At 27.5% G+C, this 11,000-nt stretch overlaps 2 protein-coding genes and 1 long non-coding RNA gene across 4 annotated transcripts in view; 2 read left to right on the top strand and 1 right to left on the bottom strand.

Moving 5' to 3' along the window:
* LOC136086436 (uncharacterized) overlaps positions 1 to 943 on the top strand; it is a 1,089-nt gene extending 146 nt beyond the window's left edge. Inside the window, exon 2 of the mRNA XM_065808733.1 lies at positions 1 to 943. This exon is cut by the window's left edge and continues 20 nt beyond it. Within this exon, the coding sequence (XP_065664805.1) occupies positions 1 to 943 (943 nt within the window).
* A 4,785-nt stretch (positions 944 to 5,728) lies between these two features.
* Positions 5,729 to 7,709, top strand: LOC136086033 (uncharacterized). The gene is made up of 4 exons (XM_065808260.1): positions 5,729 to 5,861; positions 5,966 to 6,014; positions 6,601 to 7,080; positions 7,538 to 7,709. Exons 1-4 carry the CDS (start codon positions 5,859 to 5,861, stop codon positions 7,597 to 7,599), a joined length of 594 nt encoding a protein of 197 aa, XP_065664332.1. The 5' UTR covers positions 5,729 to 5,858; the 3' UTR covers positions 7,600 to 7,709.
* A 1,714-nt stretch (positions 7,710 to 9,423) lies between these two features.
* On the bottom strand, positions 9,424 to 10,744 carry LOC136086032 (uncharacterized). Of its 2 annotated transcripts, XR_010641332.1 has the most exons (4): positions 10,564 to 10,744; positions 10,292 to 10,440; positions 9,999 to 10,171; positions 9,426 to 9,923 (listed from the first exon to the last, which is right to left on the bottom strand). It is a non-coding gene; the product is annotated as an uncharacterized LOC136086032 (long non-coding RNA). The 2 variants fall into 2 exon arrangements; XR_010641331.1 differs by having other exon boundaries at positions 9,424 to 9,923; positions 10,292 to 10,739.
* Between the last annotated feature and the right edge of the window lie 256 nt (positions 10,745 to 11,000).

The raw sequence follows: 11,000 nt of genomic DNA, 5'->3' as shown, positions 1-11,000 counted from the left end.
AGGAGAAATCAGCTTAAATGAAGCCGCTTATAAATTTTGTATTCCAAAAGCAACTTTGTCAAGGCATATAAAAGAAAAAAACAAAGTTGCTGTTGCAAATGTGAAATTTCATGGTCGACTTACCACCTTACCTAATGAAATTGAAACAGAACTAGCTGATCACTGTTTATTATTAGAATCGATGTACTTTGGATTAAGGATTGCTGATCTTCGTCGTCTAGCATTTGCTATTGCGGAAACTAACAACATCACACATAATTTTAACAAACAAACACGAATGGCAGGAAAAAAGTGGTATTATGCATTTATGCAAAGGCACCCACAACTGTCGCTTTGTGGGCCTGAATCAACATCAATTGCACGTGCGCAAGGTTTTAATAAAGAGCGAGTGCAATCTTTCTTTAATTTACTTTCAAAGTTATACATGGAAGAAAAGTTAACTCCAGACAGACTTTATAATATGGATGAAACTAGTTTATCAACAGTACAAGATGGTCAGATAAAAATTATTAGTGCAAGGGGCAAAAAACGAATTGGAATTATGACTAGTAGTGAACGAGGAAATTCAGTAACAACTGTAGTCTGTGTATCTGCAGCAGGATTTTATGTTCCACCAATGTTAATATATAAACGCAAAAGAATGAAGCCAGAAATAACAAATGGTGCACCTCCAGGAACTGTATTTAGTACTCAAGAGAAAGGATGGATGTCAAGTGAAGGTTTTTTAGATTGGCTCAATCATTTCATTAAAGTTGTTAAACCTTCAAAACAATCAAAAGTTTTGTTGATACTTGATGGTCATGTTACACATTCAAAAAATTTGGCAGCGATATATCTAGCACGAAATGCTGGAGTGCGTATGGTATCACTACCTCCCCCATACTACACACAGACTGCAACCATTAGACGTTGCGTTCTTTGGACCACTTGGTACATACTATGATGAAGCTATGCGAAAATGGATGTGGTCACATATATCACAACCAGTAACAACTTGGCAAGTTGCAGTATTATTTGGTGACGCATATAGTCAGGCAGCATCATTGAGAATTGCTATGAAAGGATTTCAGGCTAGTGGGTTGTGGCCTTAATGTATTCACTGATTCTGATTTTACAGCCTCTTCATTTAATGATGCTGGTATTTCAAACAATCTTCAGTCATCTGAAAGTATAGATGGGATGACAAAACTATCTGCAGATAAATCAAGTTAAAAAAAAAAAAAATGTCATGTTTCAGTTTCAATTTTGTCTTTACAGCGGTTTCACTTGAATTAAAAAACAAAAAAGAAGATCACAAACAACTCAGGCGGCTGATCTTACAAGCTCCCCATATAGAAGTGCTCTAGAAATTACACCAAGAAATCAAAAGCACACACTAAATCAAATAGCTTCCAAACAAATTAAAAAAGCTACAAAAAAAAAGCTCACACTAAATCCAATAACTGCCAAACTATTGCAAAAACCACAGGAAAGCAAAGTAGCACTTGACTCAATCACCATGGAACAAATGAAATTGAGCACATCAATAAAATCACCATCGCCACCACAGCACACCACATATCACCACTACCATCCCAAGTGCAGAAGCTGCAAGAAAAAAAGACTTATGAATTGCGAAAAAAGGATTAAATATTTGTTTTAATTTTTATTTGTTATTATATCTTTTAAATACTTTTTTATTAAAAAGCTAATCAATAAATTTTTCCTTTGAGCCATAAGTTTTATAGCTGTAATTTATTCAAATATTAGAACTGTTCTAATTAAAGAATATATGTGTTCCATTCAAGGAGACCAGTTGCCTTTATTGGAACAAAATGGTGCCTTGAAAAATCAAAGTTTATATCCAATAAGGGTGCGATCAATAGAGTCGAATCATTAATAAAAGCATAGTAGGGTTGTATATCTATATTATTTAATTCATAAATGTTTTCATAGTTAAGCCATCTTTGGTTAATAAATATTTTTTCCTAAAGTGTTCCAATTAAGGCAACTCTCCCCGATATATATATATATGTATATATATATATATATATATATATATATATATATATATATATATATATATATATATATATATATATATATATATATATATATATATATATATATATATATATATATATATATATATATATATATATATATATATATATATATATATATATATATATATATATATATATATATATATATATATATACATATATGTATGTATATATGTATACTTTTTAAGTTATTTATGGAAAACTATAAAGGTAAAATATCATAAAAAATTAGTTTAGAAATACTTCAAGAATATTATTCATGTTAAGAAAAATTATTAAGTAAACCTGAAAAATTAAAATGAAATAAAAATGAATAAATAAATAAAATATCAAGTACTCACAATAACCGTTAAATATTTACTACACAACTTATTTATTGAAAAATGTAAAAGTAAAATATATAGAAAAGTTTGTGCTAGGCTAATAAAAAGGTTTATAAACAATATACGTGTAAAAAGAAATATTCATGTAAAGAAGGTAAAGTTAAAAAAAAAGAGTACTTGATTTACACAACCTGTAATATTTGCGTATAAACTGTAATAGATGTGTATATATATGTATATATATATATTATATGTGTATATATATATTATATGTGTATATATATATTATATGTGTATATATATAATATATATGTTTATATATTTTAAAAAGTAATAGTAACAACAATTTGTTAACAGTAAGAATTAAAAATAAAAAAATTTATCAATCCAAATTAGAATTCAGCCACAGTATTCAATATTTTAGGAAACACATAAACTAAATTAACGAAAAAATAGTTGAAACAATCTGAGATGTACTTTATTTAATTGATTTGTAGTTTAATAGAAGCATTGAAAGTCGGATATGTTAAAATTATTAAGTAATTATATATGTTTTGATTCATTTTCAAACTGTTGTATAATTTTTTTTGTAATTGCAATATTAAAAAACAAGGTCCACGACATTGAATTGAATATGTAACTTGTCTTAAATCATATTTAGGGACAACTTTTATTACTATTATTTAGGTATTATGTGAAGTTTTTGTTTTGTTATGTATGACCTACTTTGTCAAAATAGGACTGAAAAGTTATAGGAGATAGTTCCGTCTTTGTTTTATACATGAACATTAAAACTAGGTGTTAGTTGATTTTATAGACGTTTAATGCGACAAGAATACACTAACGAGACTTGCATGGTACAGTTTTATCAGCTCCAAATAACATTTTGCACCCGTGTGTTTATATACTATGCAATTTTTTTAACTTTTATTATTTGTGACTGCCCATGGAAAATTACAAAATTGAAATAATATTGAATGAAAGATAATCAAAAAACTTATTAAAGATTAATTGTTTAAAAATGGTTTAGCCCTATATATCTTGAATTTTTTAAAAGTTTTTTGTTTTTAGTAATTATTCTATTCTAGAAAACACATATTAAATCAGCTTTAAACCACATATTTCTACCCAGTGGGCGTAAAACATCCTCTGTACTTCTTAAGGACGTCCTGCGAACATGTGACATCCGCAAGACGGTGTTTAGATGTCCTAAGGACGTTTGTGCCCGTTGGGTTTATTCGATTAACTTGCGCATATATGAAGTGAACTTAGCAGATATTCAGCAACTATAAATGAACATCATTTATTTCCGAATAACGATAAATGATTCTTGTATACTTGAACTTCCCCATCTAGTACTAAAACAACATTGAAAAAACAAAGTATAACCATCTTGCAACACCTTACAAAAATAGACAGTCAGTACCAAAAAGACAAATGGCAAACAATTTTATTATTCTAAAACTTTGAATAACTTTTATTTATGAGGCTATAATGCTTTATCGGTATGTTTAATTTATCATAATGTTGAATTACCTCCGTTAGTTTTCAGTTCGCAAATTCTAAGAAGTTTTAGTTTCCAAAAACTTGAAAAGAAGTTGAGATAATCTAATTTAAAAACTATTATATGAAAACACAACTACAATCTACTGGACAACTACAATTCTTGTTTATAAGTTATACTTTTAAACAACACCAGAGCAACAGGCCTCATATCATTACGAAACCCTTTTTTATTGATTGCTTAAACATATACCACATTGAAATCGGATAATGAAGCATTTTTTCTGCCTTGTAGCTTTTGTACATTTATTTTTCAATTTGGCCAAATTCCTTTGTTATTGTATGAAAAAAGGTTAAAGAAGTACAAAGTTTTGTCAAAAGACCACTTCGATGATACTAGTGGTAACTAGTAGGCTGAATTAAAACGTAAACTTAGTTTTGTTTTGTGTTTCCATCATTCAATTTAAGTTAGATGAAAAGAAAACTTCTGAATGCTTTGTCCCATCTTTACTGATGTTCCAATTTCCTTTGGCCGATGCAATAATTACACTTTACATAAAAAATTATTCTTTTTTGACATGATCTAATTTTAAACACTCAGAAACAATTTTATTAAAATAATATTAAAGTTTATTATATTCAAATTTTGATTATATTCAAATTTTGATTATATTCAAATTTTGATTATATTTAAATATTATTTAAATCAAACTATTATATTCAAAAAATCATTTGTTATATTGAAAAACAATAACATTTAAAAGCAGATTTTAAAAAAATGTATGATTCAAAAAGAATCCTTTAAAACTTTTAAAGTTTTTAAATCCATATTTTCTGACATGAAACTACTTTAAATTTAAACCAGGACTTGGAAAAAGTAGATTTGAGATTTAATGTTAAAAAAATTAGTTTAACAATAGACTTTAAAATCGTTTTTGTTAATAATATCGCTGCCATATTTTTTTTTTCTATCAAGCGAAAAACAAACCGTGCTCGATGAATCATGCTAATAAAGAATAATATAAAAAAATTATACACTTTTTAAGTGGTCATGCAATTGTGGCAAGATGCCTTATTTTATGTTTTCTGTCACCAATTTATGACATTTCAAAACTATCTACTGCTCTAACTAAAGTTACGCAAAACAAACACCTGTCTCAAGAAAAAATATCCCTAAAAAACTTGCCTTCATAGGAAAAAACAAAATTATGCGTCAAAATTAGCGTAAAAAACCAAAATTATGCGTCTGAAACTGCGTTAAAGTTGTTAAAATAAACCAATTAGTTTTTTAAAATACAAGATATAAATACAGTTTCGTTTAAATCCATTTTTGAAATTTTTTGTTAATTTCTTAAATGAAAAATCATTCCATCCCTTTCTTCTCCACCATTGTGAAAAGTATTAAAAATTTTTTTATGCGTGAATGTTTGAACTATTTAGCTCAAAAGAAAACAAAAGTAGCCAGTTTTTTTTTTAAAATAAATCTATCGTGTCCGCATTTTCATTTCTATTTTTAAATCTCGAATGGCGTGTTTTGGAATTAACAATAATGCGGACTCTTAGGAATCATACAATCAAAAAGAATGACATTTGAGGATTTATAAACAATATTAGAAAAGATTTGGATCTCAATTTAACAAATGCTGCGCAGATTTAATTACAATATAATACAAAATAAGCTCTCAACTTGCGTATAATAAATCTTAAAAAATATTATAAAATTAGCTAATTAAATTGAGTTGCAAAATTTCTATGCAAAATTAGATTTTATCATTTAAGAATTGACGTCAAAAAGTGATTAAAATATTTTTAAATAATAAAATATATAATAAAATTAAAACAATTGTTTGAAAAACCATTGTTAGGAATATTCATCCCGTCACACAACAGTAACCTTGTTCTCCGTATAAAGAAGCGCCATTTCATCATTCTAGTCAGACCTGATGAGAGAAAGCGAAACATTGCGATTCAGATTACAGAACAAAAAATGGTAGTAAAAGTTTCAAACTTTTTATTAATGAATTTTTTACAATTTTTACAAAACTAGTTTTACTAAAGAAACGGCTTAATTTTTGAATAACGTTTTCTTTTTAGAAAAAGATACTTGGTCTTGTTTTACTATTCGCGGTTACACATTGTCTAGGTAACTATATTTATTCACGCTCATTTTAAAAGCAATTATTCACAACGTTGAGTTTCTATTTTTGTTCTTACAGATAAATAATTCTTAAGTAAATCATTCAAAACACACCAATAACAATGCATCACACTTATGCTTTTGTGTTGAAGTTTCTAAAAACCACTTTTACCAGTTAAAAGTAATAGTATTAAATAAATATAGCAACTAGGTAACAATTGTGAGAAAGCCAGCACCTAAATCAGAGATAGCAAAGAGTCTGCTAATTAAATTAGTATTTTGAAAATACAAAAAGTATATTATAAAACCTTTAAATACACGACTTGCTATCATTTACAAATAGAAACTCAATTCTTAATCAGTGCTATAGACTTCATTTTTCACGCTTTCATTTTTAATTAATTGCTTAGCTGAATTTTAGAAGATTCTATTTTTCACATGGTATTGAGGCGAATTTTTGGCAAATACTGTAGAGGCACAAGACAAGATTCATCAATAATAATCAAACTTTAAAAATTTAATGTTATTTTTTTTACAATGCATTTTTTCGTCTTTATCAATTACTTAAAATGTGCTTTATTCTTTACATTAGAATATCTTTATAAAGGAGAAATGGAGAAACTGAAGAAAGATAACTTGATCGGGGTTTTGTCAAAATTAGAAACTAGTTTTGCTGTTTCTTTCACTTTAAAACTCAACAACTTTTCAGATGGATTTAGAAGCGTTCTTCATTTGACTACAGGAGAAAATAATGAAAAATATGGTGATCGAATCCCTGGCGTTTGGATTTATTATAAAATGTTGCACGTTGCTTTTGCAATTAATGGTAACCAAAATCATTATTTATTTTCCAAGCCACTTACACTTGGCGAATGGACAGTTTTTCAAATACGTCAATCAGTTGCTTCTGGAAAGACTATTTTTGAGGTATATGTTAACTTTGAAAAAGTATATGAAGTAGAAAACCTCAAGCCACAAGAATTTAAAAATGTCAAAGTATACGCTGGTGATCCATGGTATGAAGCTCAGGATGGCTACATCGGAAACATCGTTGTCTTTCCTCTACATGCTCGTAAGTTTTATTCTTTTTTGCCTAAAGTATTTTTTGCTAAGTATCTCTACAAGCTTTTACATGAAAGTTTTTGTTACATGTTCAAACTTATCGTGACCTACGAGGCAGAGAATGTAAAAGCGTTGCTATAAATGTGTTAACCCAGTTTTATTCAAAAACTAACCGCTTATTACCCGGCATATCGGTAATTCAATAATGCCGGTAAATATAAAAGACAGCATTTTAACAAACCCTACTATGTTGTTGTGCAAGCTATAGGTCACTATAAAGCTTGCACTGTTTGTTTTCTTTTATCAAAGAAAATGATATTATTTTTATCATCTAGAGTAACTTTAACATACTTAAACTATATTTCAGTAGTTAACTGTGTTACTATGATAGGATAGTATTTATCTGTTTTAACTTAATTTTATATTATAAAACTATCGTTCTCTATCATTTTTCTATTTTTATTTAGAAACAAAAAACAGTTTGAAAAACGATGCAATAAAAAAGAAGAAGTTTGGGCCCGAGTTTTAACGTGTAACAACGACCTTTTTCTGCTTTGAATTTGTACTTTTTTACTCAAAATTTATCTTTGGTTATGTATTCTATGTAATAGTTTATAATAAGAATAATTTTTCATTTTATTTTGATGTTATTGTCATATGATTTTCAAAAACTAAGAAAAATTTGCATATTTCAAAAAAGTCTCTATATAGCCTGACTTCTCATAATTTTGTAAGTAAGAATTTACCTTAAAACGAAGGGAGGCGGAGTTGCGTATTTGTTATTGAAAAAATTGTATTCAAAACAAAAACCAAATTCAGCAAATCAAAAAATGCAAATTGAAACTTTGTGTACAGAAATTTTAAATTTAACCGATAGGAATGTTTTTCTTTTCTTTACATAGACCACTATGTGGCAGGCAAATCAGCTTTCTAAACTACTTTAGGATTATTAATTTGAAAATGAGCAAAGAAAATAAACACGGTTTGTTCGACAGTCATTTAAAAATGGATACTATATATTACAAAGGGTTTGAAAATGTAAAATGTTTTTTGAGGCATTATTTAAATTAAACAAATAAGCCACCATTTTTAAACTTACGCGCATTTCAGTAAATTCATCAACTACCATTGATTGCATTCTAACAAATAGTTCTCTGAATAACAGTTTGAATCTCGCAGTTTCTTTGCAGTTTTTACTGATCATTTTCCTATGTTCCGTAATACCCACGAAACTTTATTAAACAATGATAAAATAAAATGCATTGTAACTCGTAGAAATCTTTGGTACGAAAATCATGATAAACGAAAAAGACATCTTGATGATGAAAATTATTTCAGCGTTTAAACTTCTTTAGATCCAAATTGGGAAATAATTGGTTTTTTAAATTTTTTTTTTTAATTTTTTTGATAATATCTTCCTGAAAATAAATTAAAAAAAAAACAAACAACAATGAATTTAAAAATCCATGGATGACTCGAAATCAAAGAAAGTCGTCTAAAAGAAAATAATAACTCTATACAAAGTTTCTTAAAACTAAAATTGAAAGAGGTGAAAAAGCGCAACAAAAGGTTAAAGTTTCAAAAAACCATAAGGAAATGTAAAACAAATTACTCTTGTAATTGACCCGATTAAGATCAGTAGAGCATAATTATAACAAATTCCATACTCAATTAAGTTACCGCAAAAAAAATAAAGCACTTTTGCTTGCTAAAAAAATTGACTTCAAACAACAAAAACATAACGTTTAAAATATACATAAGTGAATAACTTAACAAATATCGAATTAATAAAACTATGTATTTTCTTTCGCATCAAATATTGTGCATCCAACTAAAACTTTTAATACAAATTTTAAAACGAAAACCCAGCCCTAATATAATTAATGATAACCCAGACGGCACATCTGGTTTTAATCTCGGAATGAAAACCCGTATAAACACGTGTTTGTTACGATCCAGGCGTAAACCAAAAACACGTCGATTTCACGGGAAGTTTAACTGGAGTTTTACACGTGTTTTCTAAGGTTTTAAACACGAGTTTTTTTATGTTTTAAATACGTGTTTTTGAGGTTTTAAACTCGTGTTTTATGAGGTTTTAAATTCGTGTTTTCTATAGTTTAAAACGGACTTATGGCATTAAATAAAGTTTCCAAACGGAAACTTTATTCAATGCCTTAAGTTAGTTCAGGCATAAGTTTTCCAAACTTATGCCTGAACTAACAGCTGTTCAGCACGGTTTAATGATAAACTAAAAATACGTAGGTTTTGTTAGACACGTTTATAGCTTTAAACATGTAAACCTTTTTTTATATATACTACATTACATTTACGACAATTTTGTTGTTTTATTTTTGTTTTTTAAGGTAAATTATTTTACAATAATACTACGAAGAAAAAATAAACAAAGAAATAATAAACCAAATCATTAAAAATAAGCTAATAAAAGACGCTTGGCACATGGTTACCATACATAATATTTAATTTCGATTGATCGCCTCTTCCGTCATTATTAAATCTAAAATCGTATAACAATACGCTTTCGCATTTTTACAAACAATTCCAGTAGCATCGAATGTTCTTTTTAATTTTTCTTAAAAAGAACATTCGATGTTCTTTTTAAGAAAAAAGTCGGATTCGAACTTTACTAACTCCTCAATTGAGGTAACCTGTTCAAATTTAACTTCATTCAAATCTTTATCTAAAAACTATTGCAGTAGCCCAAATTTCTTTTTATGTAATGGTGTGACACAATCATTTTACGCTAAAATATGGCATCATCCATGGGAGAAGTTTCGTTTGTCTGATTTTTTGGTCGATCTGTATTGGTAATGTTTTTTGATGATTTGCCTTAATCTATTTAAAAAAAAACAAGTTTTATAATAAATAACAAAATAAATGATTATCTTAGTCTATTGTTTTGTATTGTACCTAAATAAATGCACTATAAAAAATGCTGTTTGAAAAAACCAGAGTGATGATTCGATGGAAGAGTAAAATTGCTTTTTTCCTTATTAATCACGCTTGTTTGTGTCTGTACATTTAAACGGAATCGACCCTTCATTCTTCTTTTCAAATTGTTTTTTAGAGCCACCTACTTCAACCTAAATAAGAGACGCCCTTTAAGAATTTATGAAACCCATTAAGAAACATAATTCATCAAATATACTATTGTACTTTTTAAATATTATAAACTTTTAAATTAAATGCAAATAAGTTATTACTTTGGAAAGACCCAGAAGCCCGAGTATTCACAAGTATTTTCATTAGCATTTGTACCAGGATGTAAATCCTCTCTTAATTGATTTTTGCTTATAAATATAGAAATCTTTAAAGGTTGATTCGAAAGGTTGATTGTTAAAGTGCAAATATCCTGTTTTAAGATAAATTAGACTAATATACACTCAAATATAGGCAATAAATATAAATATAAGTTATACATAATATTTAAAAAAACCAAATGCACACATGCCCCTGTTCATTAATAGTCACCTACCTTAATAAACATTAATATTATTATCTTCATTAAGTTTCTGAAGTCTTCAATAAATATATTGTCTTCATCTAGATTATGTGATAACGACAAAACTCCAAAAAGATAAAATTTCCCAAAACAAAATATACCAGATTTATTAGTGTCATTTTAAATTTTTTAAAGTTAAAGATAAATAACTAGAGTTTCATTATAAAATATTTTCATTAACAGTTGTACCACCATTAATATTTTTTCTCATTTTCTTTTTCGTTGAAAAAGTGAAAAACTAAGTAGTTGACTTTTAGTAGAATTAGGAAGATTATTTTAGTAAACTATAAGTAAGTAGAAGACTTATAGTAGAATCTTTTCAATTTATGTCTTGTTGCTTATTGAAACCCACATATTCTGGTTTAAAAATGTTTATATATATATATATACATATATATATACATATATAT

Source organism: Hydra vulgaris, chromosome 10 (genome assembly GCF_038396675.1).
Source record: "Hydra vulgaris chromosome 10, alternate assembly HydraT2T_AEP".
Classification (NCBI taxonomy): domain Eukaryota; kingdom Metazoa; phylum Cnidaria; class Hydrozoa; order Anthoathecata; family Hydridae; genus Hydra; species Hydra vulgaris.
Note: the sequence above shows the minus strand (reverse complement) of the source record. Positions and strands in the feature narration are given on the sequence as shown.